The following is a 19,631-nucleotide window of genomic DNA, read 5'->3' as shown; positions in this document are numbered from 1 at the left end:
TAATCTCATTCGTCTGTTTGCGTTGCCTGCTCTGCTTGTTGTTCCATGGATGCATTCTTGGTCTCTGCATCCGTCAACCTGTTTCTCTTTGCCTGTTTATGATTGTATGTAGTTAAATTTATTTAGATTCTCTGCCTATGTCGTCATCAGTGATCAATGTTTATATTAGTTGAAGCTATTGAATTCCTTATCCCCTTGTCACCTGTCTCCTGCATTTGAACCACACATCACAGGAGATCATGTTGTATAGATATGTCTAAACGTCTTAGATATGTCTGGCATAGACACACGGTAGAGATTCTGCTTTGTGATGATGGAGTTGAGCTGGAGAAATCCTCTCGCAATTTTGCCGGTTGACGTTTTTTTGCTTTCATCCATGTCCTGCCCTGTTATGAAATTCAGGGAACACACAGATAAGCGGAAATTGGCTTTGCTGTCAGTCCAACAGTAAGTGCTCTTATGAGTATTATCTACAGAGGCTGCAAGTAAATATTTGATTAAAGAAAATTACTTTAGGACTCAGGCTCCTTTTGTTTAAGTTTATTAAGGTTTCAGAATTCATGCAGCAAGTACAGGGAAGGTGGCTCAGTTGGTAGAGCGTTTGCTCATGAACCTGAAGGTCAGTGGTTCAAACCCTATTCCTCCTGTGTCCACCAAAGTGTCCTTGGGCAAGGCACTGAATCCCCCGGTTTCTCCCGGTTGTCAGGCCAGCGCCGTTGTGTGGCGGCTCGGCCGACAACCGGTGTGTGAATGTGTGCGTGTGTGGGTGAATGTTTACAGTGTAAAGCGCTTTGGGGCTGTTGGAGTACAGCTGGAAAGCGATATATAAGTGTAAGCCATTTACAGTTAAATTTTAACCTCAATAATGAGTGATGCGCTTCTCTTAAAATATTGTTTTATAACGCACCATTTGTTTTACAATAGAGAATTTTCTTTCACAGGTGCTTTAATGTGGTTTATAGTGCAGATTCTCAATCTCATGGGGAAGTTTCCCAGCAAAACCAGCACAAATAAAAACTATGCAACAACAGAGTTTCAATACTCTGTATCATATTTTCCCCAAGTTGATTATGCATCGAAGTCACAAGCAAGACCAAAAATCCTGTCATTGCATAAATGTGTGGATTAATTTCCATAGTTAACACCCTTTTCAAATATAAATGAAAGATTTTAGTTCCAAATCAACTTCCTCTATAGTGTGCATTGGGAGCGACAGGTCACTTTTTGCGTCGATTATCTTTAAACGGAAAGTGTTTGAAGAACTGCTTTCTAATCAGCTGAGTACACACTGATGATAATATGTAAATACCAAGATTGAAGCACAACATAGCGCCATAAAATTGAAAGAAGGGGAAAAAAAGACATCTGTGCCTACAGCTGCATGACACGGATCGGATTAGGTTTGGCACAAGACTTAGGTGTTGCCGCCTCAGAGCTGATCAAAGGGCAGCATGTTGATCAAAGTGCCCTCTGCATTTTGGACAGAGCTCACTTGTTTTCTCAGTAACTCACCTTTAGAAACTTTAATTTATTTTTCACATGAATATTTGACCAGTGTCATGAATATTGAAAGATGCTCAAAGGCAGGACATCTGTCTTCCATTTTAAGAGTGTCTGGGAATCTGAGACTTCATTCTTCGTCTGTCTTGTGTGAAGTTGACACTGTCTATATGACCCCCACCCTGAGAAAAAATAAGCTAAATATAACATCTAAGTGTAAAACATACAACAATTAAAATGTTGTACTATTTATATATTCAGTCTGTATTATCAATCAAATAGACCTTGGGGAAGATATTTTTAATGATTGTTGGCAATTTCATGAAACAACCTTCAAGTCTGATAATCCCTTCATTTGCAATCATTACAATCTCTGTGAATCCTTAATCATGTTATATGCATACTCATTTGCACTTCATGGAGAGAGCCCATGAAAATATTAGACCCAAGAGCAGCTGATGTGACTAAGCAGGCATCCTAATGTTTGTTAATCTTGTTAAGGCAGAGGCCAACCTTGGTAGAGCAATTCTCTTCTCGTGGTGTTGAACACAGCAAGAGGTCTGCCGCACTTAGAACATGTACAAAAAAAAACAAACCTCAGGGTCAAGAACATTTAAAAGCCAGATTTTCATTTACACTATAACAGGGGTCGGCAACCCGCGGCTCTAGAGCCGCATGCGGCTCTTTAGTGCCGCCCTAGTGGCTCCTGGAGATTTTACCAAAATGTTTGACCTTTTTTTTCCTTTTTTTCCTTTTTTTCTCTTTTTTCTCTTCTTTTTTTTCTCTTTTTTCTTCTTTTTTTCCTTTTCTCTCTCTTTTTTCTTCCTTTTTCCTTTCCTTTTTAATCTCGACATTTCACTTTTTTCTCGAAATTTTTACTTTTTTCTCGACATTTCGACTTTTTTCTCGACATTTCGACTTTTTTCACGAAATTTTGACTAATTCCTCGACATTTCAACTTTTTTCTCGTCATTTCAACTTTTTTCTCGACATTTCAACCTTTTTCTCGACATTACAACTTTTTTCTCGAAGCACATAATGAAAAAAAAATCTCCCCCAAGTTCTAACTAATTTAGATACATGCAGCCTGTGTTGTCTTCATTCTAAGGCTTATACGAGACTTTTCATTTTTTGCGGCTCCAGACATATTTATTTTTTGTGTTTTTGGTCCAATACGGCTCTTTCAACATTTTGGGTTGCCGACCCCTGCACTATAAGGTTTACTCAGCTGGTCCATCAGCCCAAATAATGTAAGTGAGGAGCAACTGAGAGGCAGTGAGATTTGATTTCTTACTGGTGCAGTAATGATTTGGATTCGTTCGAGTGTAGAAGGTGCTGAGGTTTTAATATAAGAAAAAGAGTAGTTTTTAGGTTTCATTTGCTCCTTCTCATTGGCTATGGATGAGTTATTTTTATTTATTTATTTTTTTGATGGAAGCGAGTGCTGGTGGTGATGAGGCAATCCATCTGCCTTAAGCTTCAATCATATTGCTTGTTACTTGTCCATTTTGCAACTTGACTTCAAGACAGATTTCAGACCACTTGGCTGATTGCTGTGCTTTTCAGACTACACAACCTGCCATCTTTTAATTGTTGCCTTGAGGTCATAGCGGTGTTCACACTGTATGATTGATCAGCAGCTGCAGGTCATACACGACAGCAAAAAATAAGTTACCGACTTACATTGTGGTATGGCATTGACTTCCTTTTCCTTTCCTTTCTCTTACTCACAGTGGTGCCATCTCAGTCTTTGCTCTGTTCATGGCTCTAGCTCAAATGAGGACTCCCCAACATCTCCAGATATTTGGCATGCTTGAGATCCATTGGCTGGAGCCACATGGCTCAGTAAGATGTCGATGAACATCTTTGTGTTGTTCACACATAATGATTGAGGGGCCAATAGGCAACTGTTCATTGATTTGCACCCAAACAGTCTGTAAGCTTGGCCACTTACACATCAGAGTTAAAGTGGTCTAAATGGTTTATGTGGGGTAGTACTCTCAATAGTTGCCATTTGTGTTAAAAATATCTAGAATACCTGCATATATCTGAACCACCAGGCGACTATTGTAGCTGAGTAAGACTGAAATAGTAATAACATAGTAACAGGAGACTGACGAAGGAATGATGGTATTAAAACAATTGATTTTTTTGTAAAGTTGCATTAATTTGGTTGGTTAAATCCTACGCAGGGCATCTTTAACTATACAAGAAGACTGAGCTCACTTTGCACTTTGCATCGGAAGTTTGATGGAATTAGGGTTGTCAGTCTAAATATCTGTCTGTTGTGTAGAGTTATAGGCACATATATTGATTTACATTTCATTTTGTACCTTACATGAAATTAGATTATATTTCTTTCCAAGGTACCAATAACTGATCGTTCAGGCTAATAGTCTAATTGAGACAAATTCCCCAGGGAAGCTCTTTCCTGAGCAGATTTCCTGTGTGTTTGTGTCTACAGCCGTTTCATTCATTGCCCAGTCCAATAGATTTTTGTGATGTGACTTCTCCTTGTTTAAAATTTTCTGGCTCAACAAGCTCAACACAATAGTTTAGTTTTACTGTAAATTCAGAGTTTATTATTTCATAGAAAACATTTAAACTGAATACTGGTGAGTCGTCCTGTCCATGGCGGTGCTAATTATATGCCCACTTAATCTTTTTGCCAATCTTTGAATTTCAGCAGAGATGAAATAAACACATCTAAAAACAACCGAACCACCCAACCAGATGATTTATGACATCAACCATACATTGATGTCATGAAAACTGGTTTGAAGAATGGTTTTAAAACCTGTTTTTCAGGGTTCTGATTGAAGATATAGTTGCAACAATCCTGTAAATTGGTTGGAACAAGCCCCTCGCCTGCCGTAAATTAGTTTTCTAGCTTATCTTAGCCGACGTTAACCTGTAGTGCTAACTAATGTTATCTTACATTCATTCTCTCCACCTTTGTTGCAAATGTCACAACTCAAGTGCCATCTGAAAGCTGAAAGAAAGACTGCCAGAGTTAAATAAAAACTGATAGACTGCTGGAAAAACCGAGGCTCAAGTCTGGCTAGCCAAATCGGAGAGGTCAAGGCCAATCAATGGTCTGTGGGCAAAGGCGACTTGGCTGTTTTGCTGGTCGTCCTCCAGCTTTGGCTAGTGACCTTTATGAAGATAGCTGTTCCGGCAGAGCTACTGTATCTTCAACCCCAGACACAACCAGTCTGGGTCATGGCAGTCTTTCAGCACAATTAACAGCGCAACAAGTCACATTATCTTTAAAATAAGAATTATTATGCTCTATATAGTCCTTATTGACATCTCATAAGTAAAGTTAATGGGAAGTGCTACATAGCTAAAGTGAATACAGCAAATAATTTGACCCCAGACTGCAACATAGTTGTCACTCAAAAAAAAGAAAAAAGATACACCACTAATAATCCATAGCCTACATTTTTGATTTTAATGTCTCTGTCTCATGGCCATTTAAGGACCTGCACATACAGTACCAGCGCGTTCACACTTGTGTCAATCTTGAAAACTGGATGTAACTCCTTGGTAAGGAATAGTGGACAGTGATCATGCTGTTGCTCGTACCTCTGATGGTACAGAAGTCAAACCAAATATAATGTTGATGTTATTTGCACATTTATATGACCTCTCAGCACCCAGGTGAGAAAATTAGCATAAACTAAGTATCCCTGAATGAAGTACAGGCCACCTAGGTCAGATAGAATAAATTAACTGATTTACATTTTTATGTTCAACTGAATTTAATGGCTATGAATGGCAATAACATGATTGCAGCTGATGCCTTGAATATCTGGTGTTTGTAAAAAAAGGCATTTTCTTTGCACAAATGTGTTTTATTTATATCATATATATATATATATATCATATATATATATATATATATATATATATATATATATATATATATATATATATATATATATATATATATATATATATATATATATATATATATATATATATATATATATATATATATATATATATATATATATATATATATATATATATATATATATATATATATATATATATATATTCAGACTTCTTTTAAGGGCACTTTGACCCTTAACAGTACACGATTCAAACAGAAAAAGTACAGCCATTACAAAGATAATTTATTTTGGCGCAGAGTGCTCTCAACCCTTTCACCTGTCTCCTACAGACAGTTTTCTTCTGTTGTTAGTCGTGTTTAACATTCTTATCGGGTGGCACATTTGATCAGGTCATTCTCTGTTTCTGAACGGAGCTGAATCCCACTTAGGGAGACACTAACTGAATCGTCAATATTTAAATGCACAAATGAGAACCCATTTTTCAGGGCAGGAATGAGCATCATTTGCACGAACAACTAGAATCTGAAGCTTTTAGGAAGCCTCTAGAGAGTCAAATACAAAAATGATAAAGTCCAGTACATGCCCTTATGGATTCCTCCAAATAATTTATTCAAAACGGTATGAGTGGAGCAATGGCAAAAGTCCTGACAGGTTTTATTCACTGTCACTAAAACAATGTTTGCATTCAAGCTTATACATTAAAATTACAATAAAATATTGTACAGAAAAATGTTAAAACCAAAAATGGCTTCACTTGCATACAGTTGCAACTGCAAGCAAATAAATATGTACAGTAAATGTGTCGCTTCACAATGTAATGCATTGCTGTTGTGTTACACAGACTGCAACAGGTAATATCTTACATATACACAAGACAACATCCAACTGCAAATAAACAGATCCATAACACACACTATTCAACACTGAACGTTTACTTTAAGAGCGTGTCAGGGAGGTTGTTGATTTGTTATCCCATTTTAATATGACTTCACTATATTTACTATAACAACAAAAGTCACTGCTTCACTAAAAAGGTCAAACTGAGCAACATCTATCACAGCAAGCATTGCTTCCTCAGTATGTACACATCTATTTACATTCATTTTTATTAGAGGTACAGTATGTATTTTGGCAAATTCACGCAACTACATCACACATTGTCTACAGAGGCACTGAACAATCATCTTTACAGCAACAGTTAAGCATTACAGGATGATTATCTTTTGAGAGCAGCAACCTTATATCTCAGGAGTGTACCTTCTTTTCTCAGCTCAGTCATTTCCAGTCTCAGTGTGATAAAGGGAAAAAAAAGCTAGAAAACCTGGTCCTTTAACCCATTAAGACCATTCCATGTGATGTTGGTGGCTCTTTTACCCTGGGTACATCTCCATGGTTACTTACCTGGAACAGACAGATATTGTCTGTGAGTTACATACTGTACAGTATATTTTCAGCTGAAAACATTTTGGTACTACTTTACCGATACCACCAAACGAAGCAGCCTAAGTAGTCTCTTAAAGATTTTTTTGTATCATAGCTTGGTTTGGAGCTCTGTTTTTGTCAACAGGAGTTGTGCGTGTTTACGAGGCACCCCGACCTCCAGGGTGGTGCAGGGGAATGGGGGTCAGATCTGACAGTTTGAGCTGAGGATAAAGCTGGTACAATAATCTAATAAACTTCTACATTTACACAATTAAGAGTTTACACTTGCGTTCCTTTACTTGTATGAACTGCAGTGTGCTTGCGCCTGTCTGTGTGTGTGGGAGGGGGGACATTATTAAGTTTTATGTAAAGCACTTTGCGTTGCATTTTTTATTTGTATGAAAAGCGCTATACAAATAAAGATTGATTTGATTTGATTCCTTTCTTGCTTTATTTGTAGGTGTGATTACATTTGCTTCCTAATTCCGGTTTCTGAGGGTTTTCTGGAAAATTTAACACAATTGTCAAGATTTACTTAAAAGGTTTTTTAATGGTTAGATATCAGTTTTATTTCATTTGAAAGATTATTTGATTAATTTTAGGAAGTGTCATCCGGCCCTCGCTGTGTCCCTCCCCTTGTATTGATAATCAAAGTAACTGATTTACTTTTGCGACGACTGCGTATTGCTTTATGGCACCATGTCACATATCAAAAGAGATGATGCTAGCTCACAGTTATGGTGGACATCATGGCAGAGGTGACTAACCTAATGGTGACGATTTTACTAGCAGTTTCAAGGTGGCTGACATATTTCCACAATCAAAGAAAATCAGGTGGAGTTTTGCATGAGTTGCGTCGGTGTTCTGAGTTTAAGGTGGCAGTTGAAGCAAATCAAAGACAGTCATTTTCATTATTTGGTGTCATGACATAATCAAACATGTTCTTAACAAGTCTTAATACTCGTCTCATGCAAACTGTGCCACCCATGATGCAATTTGTGTCAGCGACCAGTTACTGTAGGAGCGTTGTTGTCTTTGTGTAAAAAAGTGACTAGTCTGAGAGAGTGTTACATGTTTTAAAAATCTATCTAAAGTTTTTCCGTAGTTGTCTAGTGTGTGGTTGCTATACGAGATTCAAGAAAGTGATGATAGAGAAGAGAGATGAAGGGAGGATGGAGAAAGGCTTGAAGGATAAATACCTCCATATGTTCAGGAGGACCCGCTGAGCTAAAAAACATTATAAAAGTTATTTGTGTCACTTTAAATTATATAGTATTTCTCTACTTCAGTTGTAAAAAGAAACATAACATCAAAAAGTGACAAATGAAATCCCAGATTAATGCTTATGTTGTCATTTTGATCTCAGTGAAAGAAAGAAAGTCATTGTGACTCAGAATTCTGATTTTAAAGTGACGATAACACCATCTGCTCATGCTCTTACCGGGTTTGGCTTCTGTCACCATTAAATGATATCACACAAAAGCTATTACTCTTTTAAGCTCAACGTTAGCATTGTTTCTGCGTCCTACCCAAATTTCACATGGGGTTTAGGGCTTAAATTATACATTTCCCCCCATCAACGTAAAGCTGAACCACCTGGATGTTTTCTTCTTCCACAACCACAGATGTGATTTTATACGTCTAATCCATGTAAGCTGAGAAGCACAATGAAAGCCTCGACGTGACAGGGCCAGGCATCCCTGTCACCTTGCTTTGCTTTGTAATCAGACTGCAACAGTCTCTGCTGACTTGTCATTCCCAAATTCATCCAAGAGAAAAGTTTATTCCTAATAAGTCAATGCACATTTCAGGAAACATTATTTATAATGGAGGTTTTGGAGCCCAGTCTGCCAGAATGTCACCTCTGATGCTTCCCCTTGTAACTCCTCTGCATTATAAATGGGAGGACTGTTTAATGCATGAGTGTCTGCACAGCTTGAAAACAAACCAGACTGCTACATTAACAAGATTGTACAAGAGCGTTTTGTATTAACATACGAGGCTTTAAATCCCACATGCTGCAATAAAAAAAAAAGCAACACTTAGTGACTCATTACTGGTATTTCAACAACTCAATGCACACAGCACAAATTCAGAATCATTTTCTATACACTGTAAAATTATCTGTACAACACTGCATGACTCTTCCCACGTAAATGTAAACATTCAAAAACTGGGTTGCTTACAGGCATTTCCACCCCGGAGTTGCTGTGCAGCCCCACAGCCGGTGAAATTAGATTGAGAAGTGTGTCTTGAAAACACTGAAACCAGGCACTCACCAGTGATAAGCACACAAAATTGCCACATTGCCTGAAATAATGAAAGCCATTGCCCCGATCACGGCACTGGAATCACACATACCAAGAGGGAAGGCAGCGCGGATAGAAGGGGAAAGCAAAGGGCAATCACTCTCTCATGAGAGGGGTAGCAGTGGAGAGAAGGGCATTTGTGCTCGGGACCCATCACTGTGGATCAGCATCACACCGGTTGTTTGGTCTGAAGACTCAACTGTTCAGCATTTATGCAAATTCTGCCTGCACCAGCTTTTCTTTTTTTTTTAGTTTGTTGTTTTTTTTTGGCTTCCCTCACAGTGAAGAAAACAAAGTATTGCACTCTATTTTGTTTATCTGTAGTCCCTTATTATGCTTCAAAGCATCGATTTCATCATTACGCACATTTACAGCATTTATTTGATTTCTCCTTGCCTGTGTGTGGCTGTGCACTGTAATAACACAAAACCACTCAGCCCATTTTTCTCTAATGGTTGAGCCTTAATATGGTCCCTATTCATTTGGAGCCCCAGAAATCCGCAAAGTGATTTTTAATCAGTTCATATTTACTATACATGAAATTGTGTGAGTGCACGTGCAGTTCCCATTTGGATCCCCCACTTAACCACGTCAACATACGACGGGTCACACATTGAATAATTGGGTAAATGATCTCTAATGATATGACTCACAAATTCACCTACTAATGGAAATTGGAATGTGAATTAAATACGACTAAAAGTGAATAACTGTGTTCGAATAACTCAAATCTGTGTGAAGCAATGAAGGTGTATCTTTAAGCTTGTTTTAGTTGAATGAAATGTAGCAATTTAGAGCTGCTTAGAGGCTCATTTGCTTTCCTTTGTCACCATCACAAAAATGAGGGAGTGCGTATTATTTCATTCAGGAACTTTCTTAATGCTCTCAATGCCTGTCTAACGTTTGAAGGTAATTTGTAAACCTTGGATGCATTTGTTCTTTTGTGAATCATATGGAGGACAAGTCGTCCTGACAGGAAGATGAAGCCCGGCGTGTTTTGGGGCTGGATCGTGTCAACATGGTGATTTGGGTGCTGAAGTTGTTGCTGCTGCCAATAGAAGGATGCTGGTATTTGTTGTCTGAGCCCATGTATCTCTGCAAGTGCCATCTCCGCCACTTCCTTTTGATCTCTGCCTGAACCTGCAGTGGATCAAAGCAATGAGAAAATTGGTTAAAAGCAATGAAATGCTCAAAAAATACTGAGAGTTTGTGCAAGAGGTACATTATGACAATGAGTATGATTAATTTCTTCTTTGTCTCCAATATCCACTTGTTATTCTCTAATTATTCTCCATCATTTGTTAAGGTATCATATCACTGTTAGACTGTAAGTATTGTACTAAAACTGACTTATATATAACAATAATGTCATTCAAATCAATACCCCCCACACCGCCGCCACCTTGTTGCGTCTGGTTCGGTATTTATGACCCGTGGAAAATGGCTTTGATTTGGAGGAGTAACTAAGTCATTTTAGGAGAGAGAGTTTTTGCAAAAATACGGTATGATGGGGCGGACTAGAAACAGATGAAGCATACAGAGATATCCAGAGTAGATTACACACTGCCAGCTTTGAGATGGACTACTGGAAATCATTTTGCTAAGTCAGAGGGAAAGTCAACTGACGACTGAAGGACCTTCTGTAAAATGAAATCACACGGAGCTTCAGCATTGCAAAGACAATAATCAGGGATGTCAGCACTAGTGTGTAGCAATCTTCAATCATCTTCAGTCTGCAGTCATAAAACCTGAGCTTCCTGAGCGTCTGGTACACAATGAAGGTTATATTAAAGGAGGAACACCTGTCTCTAGTCCACCACTGAGTGTTTTTCTTTAGCGATAAGCACAGACAAATACATCCAGCCCAGCAAATGTCTTGCATTTGAGCTTTTTCCAACAGCAGACAATTTATAATGAACAACCCCATTCCCAATAGTCGGGATGATGTACGAAATATTAATGTAAAACCCAAGCTAATGATCTGTGAATAGTTTTAAACCTATCTGTGATAAAAACTAGGAAAAATACAACTCTCTTTTGAGAAATAAATGCTCTTTTTGACTAAATTGCTGCAACCCCAGGGAGCTAGTTCATGTAGCCCACTCAAGCAGTCTTTTACCCTTCCTTTCACCCCGCTGTATAGTTTATTTCAATTATTCCAACTCGTTCATAGGTCTACTTAAGATGCAAGAGACCTGCCCTTCTGATGTCTCTAACCCACCAAGTTCACTGATGCCCAATCCCACCAAATCCGACCTCCTCCCCATCTTCCACGTCTAGACTCTGATCCTGTGGAGGGGGTTTACGTTATCTTAATCACCTCCAATAGCTGCTTAATACATGGGGATTGATAAGATCAAAGACTATGTCAAAGCTTGGCATCTTGTTTTATCATTAAGAAAGCATTTGACTGTCTGAACATATTGAAAAGATGCTCTTTTTGAGGTTTATGCCAGCAATACATTTCTAATGTTTTTGAAGAGGGGTGAAAAAAGGGATAAAAACCCACTGAAGCGCCCAACAAATCAGTCAGAAAGTAACATGACTGGGTATGAAAAGTATCCCAAGAGTCTTTAAAGAGTGAAAACTGGAGAAATTGATCATAAACTCTTGTTAATTATTATTTATTTATATGTTGTCAGCACAATTAAGAAATATAACGAAAAAAGAGTGTATGTGTGTGTATGTATGTATGTGTACTTATAATATTATAATATTTATATATAATTAAGAAAAGAGTAATGTAAAAATAAGAAGGACATAAATAAATATTGTTAATATCTTATGGAGAAGGGGCGGGATTAAATAAGTTATACTTCTTCCCACCCCTTTTCGGACATGCAAGTGAAATTACTGTGCTGTTTTTTTGCTTTATGCTGTTTTTTTGTTTTATTTTGTTTTCTTTTGTAAAATTGTCTTGATCGGCCATTTTGTATTATTATTTCTGTTTTACTTGTTCATATTTACGTTATATATCATTTGCATGTTCGGAATAAATCACTAACTAACTAACTAACTAACTAACTAAACTCTGAGTAAATAAACAATATATTCACCTCCGCTAGGCTTCACACTTAACAAAGGACCTCTGAAATTTGCACTCGATTTAAATTCAGGCAGTGTAGAGTCAAGGTTTCCCATCCTTCCCATCAGTGTGATTGAATCTGGCTCGGCACTGAGAACATAACTAATCTGCCCATAGAGAGCCTCTGCAGACATCATGGCAAAATAAATAAAAAAATGTTTTACTGTACAGCTGTCCCACCTGGCTGTCAAAGAACAGAAAACAGGTCGAAAGGAGGGTAGTCAGCCTGAACGGTTGCCGCTGGTGACTCATGCGCGCAGGTCCATTTACCTTGCAAGACTGTGTGTGAATGTAAATAGTGCACAGAGGGAGCTACAGAGAAACCCCAGCCGTGGGCCACCTCTGTTCGAAAATATCTCACTTCAACCCATGTGTTTACACAAGTAGTGTTTACATAACCTACCTCACCGTTGAGGAAGCAGTAAAGGACCGCCACAAAAAAACCCTTCAGGGGGAAAAAAAAGAACACAGATAACTGATCAATATCAGTGAATGACATGTTATCTTTACAGCTTGGTAATTGAAGAATAACATATGTGTCCTTCATGAGAGGTATAACTTCATTAAAATGACAAATGAGGGGAAAGGACTGAGGAAGAGAATGTGCTGGAAGTGTCTCCTTGGTTCCCATGATGCAGCTGTGCTCTCTGGCCGCACTCGCCATCATTTCTCATTAGGTGATGAACTGTAATAACAGCGGAGCGGTAAAAGGTACCATTGCCACTGAAGAGCTGGAAAAGTGCGGCAGCGACAGCACTGGTTGTTCAGGGCCCAGTCATTACAATAAACTTATGTTTAAAATAGTTTTAAAGGTGTATTTAAACCTCTTCAAATTGATGTATGTAAATAGGAGATCAAAATAAAAATGTGCTCAGTATAATATGGATTGGATAAAACAGTTTTACGATCATTTGCATTTAAAAGGTTTGTGTCATACCTGAAACGAGCCCAGAATCAAGTCAAAAACCAGTCGCAGCTCAGTCTTTACTTGCTCGGGGATGAATGCGAACACGATAAAATTGATCCCAAACAGAGGAATCAAAAGCAGTGTGGATTTTGCCAGTCTCCTGAAACAACAGAACCACAACCTGATTCAAATCTCCTTCCGGTGAGGCCAATTTCCAATCCCACTCTGTACACAGAAATAATTAAATGCAACTCTGGAGTACTTTTCATTTTACATTTCATCTCAGTCAACCAGAGATAGAAAAAAAAAAAAACAACATTAAAATTGTCGGTGGGGAAATAGGTCATGCATTATGACTGGTATATGAGATGCTCTTCATCACAGAAAAGTCACTTAAAAACACTGAGCACTGCATCTTGGTGGAAAGCAGCTCCCAGAGGACACCAGACACTGGATGGCGCACGCAAAGGCAATGCTTTTAGTCTGAATGTAGTACTAATCTGTGCATTACTCTTAGTATACAAAAAAAGGTCTAATAAGGTAACCTTTTGCAGCCATAGTTGTGTGTTAGACACAGGTATGGATATTCTTCTACAAGCCTTGAAAGCTTATTTAGTATCATCTGTGTTTACCTCTTTAAGGGAGTTGATGTTTAGAGAATATGGGACTATATTCTGTCCAAAACACCACCTAAAAGTAAACCACAATCCCAAGAATGCTGGGACACTGTGTAAAGTGTAAATAAAGACAGAATGACATTATTTGTAAATCTCATAAATTGACAATTAATCCACAATTGAATTTAGAAAACATCTAAAATGTTCAAACTGAGGAAATGTCCCGTCGATAGGAAGAGTTAGTTCTAAATTTGATGGCAGCCACACTTAAGACAAGGCAATGGTTAGCACCGTATAGCATCGCCTCTTAGTTCAACAGCACCCCATTATGTCTGGGAACTGAGGAGACCAGTTGCTGCAGCTTTGGGTTAGGGTTAGACTGTTGTCCAATTCTCGCTTGATGTACTGTAGGGTTTTAGCTGCTCAACAGCCCTGGGTTTCCCTTGTCATATTTTGGAAAAAGTCTGAATATACTTTTGAAAACTAATGTTTCCTTTGCAGATCTGCCTATTCCATAGAGACTAAAGCCCCCCCACACCATTGGAGAAGTGTTTTGAACTGGAAGCTGATAACAAACCAGAAGGTGTTTCTTATCGTTTAGTCTAAAGGATGCGGCCTCCAAGGTCTCCAAAAAGGACTTTTGGCCCATCTAAACAAGGAGCAGTTTTCCATTTTTCCTCATTCCATTTTAAATGAACTTCAGCCAGAAGAATGCAGTGGCGTTTCTGTGTCATGTTCCCACACGTCTTTATCTCTGCATGGTACAACTTTGACATGCACTTGTGGACGACAGGCATCCGGTATTCATTCTTGGCCTTGTCCCACGCTCGCAGAGTTTCTCCAGATTCTCAGATTTTTTTTTTTTTTTTATATCATGATATTATGAACTGTACATGAGGAACTATTCAAAGTTTGCACAATTTGAAGGTGATGTAAATTGGGTTGAAATAGTTTTTAACAATCAGTAGATGCATTTTTTCATCTTTAGTTCTGAGCGAATGACTGAGCTGTCGCACAAGTTCCAACTTTTTTTTGACACTTATTGCTGCAAACAAATTGAAAATGAGATGGTAAAATGTCACACTTTCAACATTTGATATGTTTTCTGTTTTATCATGAACATAATATACGTTGATGAGATTTGAAGGTCAATGCACTTTATTTTCATTTACATGGCCCACGGCCTGCCAACTTTTCTGAGAATTGGGCTTAAGCTCTTGAGAAGACTGTAACCGCATTTTACATTTGAAAACAATAATTTTCCCAGTACAATGACGGACTGCAAATTCATTGCAAATTGTCCTGTAACCCTTCATTAATTGGAGGACTGTAAGAATTGATGGAGGTAAATTTTCTCAACAATGATGAAGAGCAGGCATCATCACACGCTCTGACCTCAGGGTAAACCTGCTGGGTTTGTGCACTTCTAGGAAGATGAAAACTGTTTTAAATATTTCCCAGTTGTGAATACTTATGAATGTGAAGAGATAGAATTCATTTTGTCTGTAAATGGCCTTATACCAACTTCCCTAACCGATTTCCCATATCAGTTAACGACTCATTTGATTAGCAACACCCTTCTTCTCTTTATTCCTATTGAAGCACTAAAGGTGTATAAAGTCTTTTACCCAGTAGTAAATAATGACAAAGTGTAACATTTTGTATTGTAGTTAATCTGAAAGGGAATCTGCTTTATTGTAACACCTAGTAATGACCAGAATTAAGAGTGTACTTCCTCTATTACACAACACAGCTTGGAAATTACATCCAGTAATACGCACAAGTATTGGTTGGACTCATTTCTTCCAATATCTGGGCAGTTGATCTTCTGGCGAAGTATTCGAATGATGCATATGAATAGAAAAGAATTCATCTGCAGAGAAAATTTCACAAAAGAAGACAGTGGTAAACATGTTATACATTGTAAATTGGATTTAAAGCCTCAAGTTGCAGGGCTTTTTTATCCCCAACATAATTCCTAAATATAACTTTAAGTTCTATGTGCTTTATGGACATGAATAACAATACTCATAGCAGAAGCCTGATGCTGAATTTGATGTGGTCCGATTGGATGGATGTGATGCCCTTTGGGAAAATGAACATTTCTACCAGACCAACTAAGATTAATGAGGTTTTCTTCCATTTCTCCAGCCAGCGTGGAGGTCTGTGTCGGGAAGGGTATTCCACTTAAAACCTATGCCAAATCAATATGTGGAACAGAATAATCTGCTGTGGGTACCCCTGCAAAGGGAAAGAGCCAAAAGAAATTGCCATTAGCCAATAGGTAGTTTTATGGGGCCTCGGCCGTTAGTCTGGGTTGTGGTAAGGTACTTCAGCATGGTCCTGAAGAACTTCTGGGCACAGTGCTGTTGTTAAGGAGTATCAAGTATTCCTTAGAGAGGAACTAAACTAGAGCCCTCTCAACGTCTTCGTCAAGTTCAATTATTGCCTGCTGGTTCATATTCATGATCACTATGTATGCAAGCAGCATGCTGAAAAGCAAAGACAGTCTCCGCTCTTTCCACGTTTATATCATCATTTTTAGTTTTCTGCTTTTCTTCTTTATGTTTTTTATCCACAGTTCAATAACTGTTCAGTTCAGTCAACAGCTCACTCAACTCGAGCCGTAAATAGTTAAAATGTCTTCATGAGTTCAGGCACCGATTTGATTCACCCCAAGTTGTAACGCATACGCTGATGGAAACTTCTATTTTGTGATGGAAAAATTGGTGTAGTGTGTTGCCTATTCCCCTGTGACTCTGCAAAGGATAAAACGGGTATAGAAATTGGATGGAAGGATGTTGCTTGTTAAATTCAAGAGCAAAGATTGAGAAACTGAGCAACATGGAGTTATTTAACCAACTTTTGTTTCAAAAAACAGTTATGCAATCATTATCTGTACACATGTACCACTTTACTAGGTGTACCAGGTTTACCTATTAGTGGTTGGCGAGTGTAAATTAGATAGCAGAAGTTAGATCAATAGTGTGATCTGTCTATTAAACTGATAAAAAACTGAAGTGAAATAAATAAAATCATGAAAGTAAAGTTTGAATTCATGGAATGAAATGGATTTGTTGTGGCTCTTTAGCTATGTCACAAAATCTAATCAAAATTAAAAAATTCCCAAAATCTGAAGTAACCTGGTCCTGGCACCGGCCTAGCAGCAGCCTTTAGTTAAAATAAAAGGTAAAGGTGTACTGACAGCCAGGCTGTTTCTACTGAGCCTCATGTGAAATAGTTAAGTTTAGTTTCTTTTACTTTAAAGGAGCTTGAGGCCGGATTGTGGCAGGATTTATGAAAAAAATCCGTATACATTTTCAGTTTTCTAGTAATAATGTCAGATGAAGCGTTCCAAATCCAAAAGAATGAGCCCTCTAGTGTATCTCTCCGTTGCCTTGAACAGGCTGTGTGCTGCAAAATGTGGTGCAATTCGGTCCCGAATTTCCCCGCGCTGTCCTGCAGATGTGACGTCACATGACGCTGCATGCGCGTTCTCCCCATTCTCCCGTGCCGGCTTCACTGTTGGCTGCAGTACCCCCAACGGCCGTCGTGGTGAAGGGTGGCGCTAGAGAGTCTCATTTCTTAAAAGGAGCCTCAAGCTCCTTTAAAAAAAAAATGTTGTTTTTTTTCTTAGCACAGTGTAACTGTCTTGTTTGCCTTTTTATTTAAAATTGGAAGATCAGCACTGCTCTCATATCTTCAGGGTAAATAATAAAGCTCCGGTCAGTAACTTAACCACAAAGACTTGAAACAGGAGAAACAACTAACCTGCATGTGTCTGCAGGTAGAAGAAACCCCCCACTGACACCTCAAAAACTCCCATCAAACATGTTGTTTGAGTTCCTGTAAATATGCTACAGGCTGTTGCTGCCTAGTTTTTAAACATGCTCCAGTCCAGTTTCACATCTTTCTCAATGTACGGGCACTTTATGTGAAAGTTAAATAAGAACAACTTCAAATAGAGCACTGCCACTTGTTTAGTTTAGCATTTAGATGAAAAACACTCTCAGCGCCCCAATGCTGTGTTTTAGCATCCGCTCTTACATCCTCATCATGGCAATGATGACAAATGAAACCAAGTTAAAGTTAAAACACATTGATTCCAGTAACACGGCTGATAAAAACTGAAACGGTCTCCAACTGTCAGAAGAAAAAAGAGCACGGTTCAACACATACGGATCAAAAAGAAGCAAAGTAGTATCTAATTTTAAAAGTATGTCTCAATAAACGGCTCAAAGTGTTACTGCAGAAAAAAAAATACTTTCAAAATAAATCATTAATAAAACATTTCGGGATGTGGTTTATATGCTAAAAGGAATATTTCTGCGGTCTTTCAAGTCTTGCTTGTTGAACTCGTCATTACCCTTCTTTTCTCACCTCTCATTTTTTGCTCAACTCAACAACTCACAAACATTTGTTGGATACACACACACAAACACACACATCCACACCCTGGCATGCACCGTTAATGGAGTTTACTATCCACTTTCACACTAAAAATGTAGTTCAATCAATAAGCGAGCTGCTACTCCTCAGCCTTTTCTTAACATTGGCATTTTAACTTCTGATCTGAAGAAGAAAACTCCCCTTAACCCCAGTAGTATGGTCAGCTTTGCTTTCACTTCTCCAAACTAAATATGAAAGTAGTCTGTGAGTTTACTTTGACACAAAGGCTTGAAGCAGGATCCAGCAGCTCGTATAAGCATTTCTGTGAGAAATAGGATTGACAGAATCAGCCTGCCTGCCCGCAACAATGACTTCATTTATTTCGCAGCACAAATTAAGTTTTCTTTCGTTCTATGTGAAAAAATCTGTTTCATTTGAAGGGATATTTGATGATTTTCATTGAAGCGACATCTAGCTGTCATGGTGTCCAAGCTCTGCTATCAGCAAAAACCTGCCACATTGACTTTGGACTGCCGTCCTGGTTGTCTCTTTTTACCATTGTGTACCCGCTCACAGAGCTGCAGCGGGGAAAATGGGAGAGTGACTCAACACAGAAATGACAGAAGAGAAAATGAAAGTGCGACTGAGCAAGAGACCGAACAATAGTAAATCTTGGACACTGTTGCAGAAAGACACCCGGTCCTCAAGCCTATAGGGGGCCCTCTGAGATCAATATTCCAAAAGTAAATTACTGGTTAAAATAAACTACGGTTGAAATAAACACGAGAAACTTGTGCTCCATAGAAAGATTAGAGCAGCAATAACTGACATGTATCTGGGGTCTTCATGTGGGAACCTGCTTTTTCCTTTTTGTTTGCGTTTTTTCCCAAACATGCACTGCAGTGGTGACGATTGAGATTTAAAGGAAAAAAAACCCTCAGATGACTTCCACATTGGCGAAATACGCCAACAAGGACTGAACCGGCTTGTCGGTCAACCTGTGTTTTTTTTCTTGCAATCTCCAACTTCATCAAATGTACTCATAACAAAACATTTCTGGTCCAGTAGGTTCAAATGAGTTGAATTGTGCTCATGTGACTTATGATTTATATGCGTGATATGCAGCATCATCAGACCCCGTCCACACGTAGCCGGATATCTGCGGATATCTGCTAAACCGGAGATATTTTCCTACGTTTGGACCTGTCATCCACACGAAAACGCAAATAAACGAAGGTTTAAAAAAACTCCGGGCAAAGTGAAGATTTTTGAAAACTCCGTTTATGTAGATGCGTGTAGACACACACAACCGGAGTTTTGCGTTTTCGAACGTCACATTATGCTCCAAAACAACAACAAATCTGCTCTGACGTGCGCCTTTTGTTTAGAACTACTGATGATCCAGCATCTGTTCTCCAAGCTATTTATTAAATAAATGGTCTCTGCTCTGGACAGCCGTTTACTGCGTTACACCGACACAGAGCCTACACCGTACGGTACGCGGCGACGCGCACCGTACGGTGTGGAGCCCGCGGAGCCGCC

General features: G+C 38.6%; 1 protein-coding gene across 2 annotated transcripts in view; it reads right to left on the bottom strand.

Moving 5' to 3' along the window:
- Nucleotides 1-5,558: 5,558 nt before the first annotated feature.
- The window catches only part of vipr1b (vasoactive intestinal peptide receptor 1b), an 80,163-nt gene continuing 66,090 nt past the window's right edge, over nucleotides 5,559-19,631 (bottom strand). For both annotated transcript variants that reach the window (XM_061713416.1, XM_061713415.1), the window contains exons 10-13: nucleotides 15,482-15,573; nucleotides 13,114-13,243; nucleotides 12,580-12,621; nucleotides 5,559-10,231 (exon numbers count right to left, since the gene is read on the bottom strand). In XM_061713416.1, the coding sequence (XP_061569400.1) occupies nucleotides 10,040-10,231; nucleotides 12,580-12,621; nucleotides 13,114-13,243; nucleotides 15,482-15,573 (456 nt within the window). In that variant the 3' untranslated portion in view covers nucleotides 5,559-10,039. The remainder of the gene's footprint in view (nucleotides 10,232-12,579; nucleotides 12,622-13,113; nucleotides 13,244-15,481; nucleotides 15,574-19,631) is intronic.

This window comes from Cololabis saira, chromosome 22, assembly GCF_033807715.1.
Source record: "Cololabis saira isolate AMF1-May2022 chromosome 22, fColSai1.1, whole genome shotgun sequence".
In the NCBI taxonomy this organism is placed as follows: Eukaryota; Metazoa; Chordata; class Actinopteri; order Beloniformes; family Belonidae; genus Cololabis; species Cololabis saira.
The sequence above is the reverse complement of the archived record's forward strand: the minus strand, read 5'-3'. Positions and strand labels throughout refer to the sequence as shown.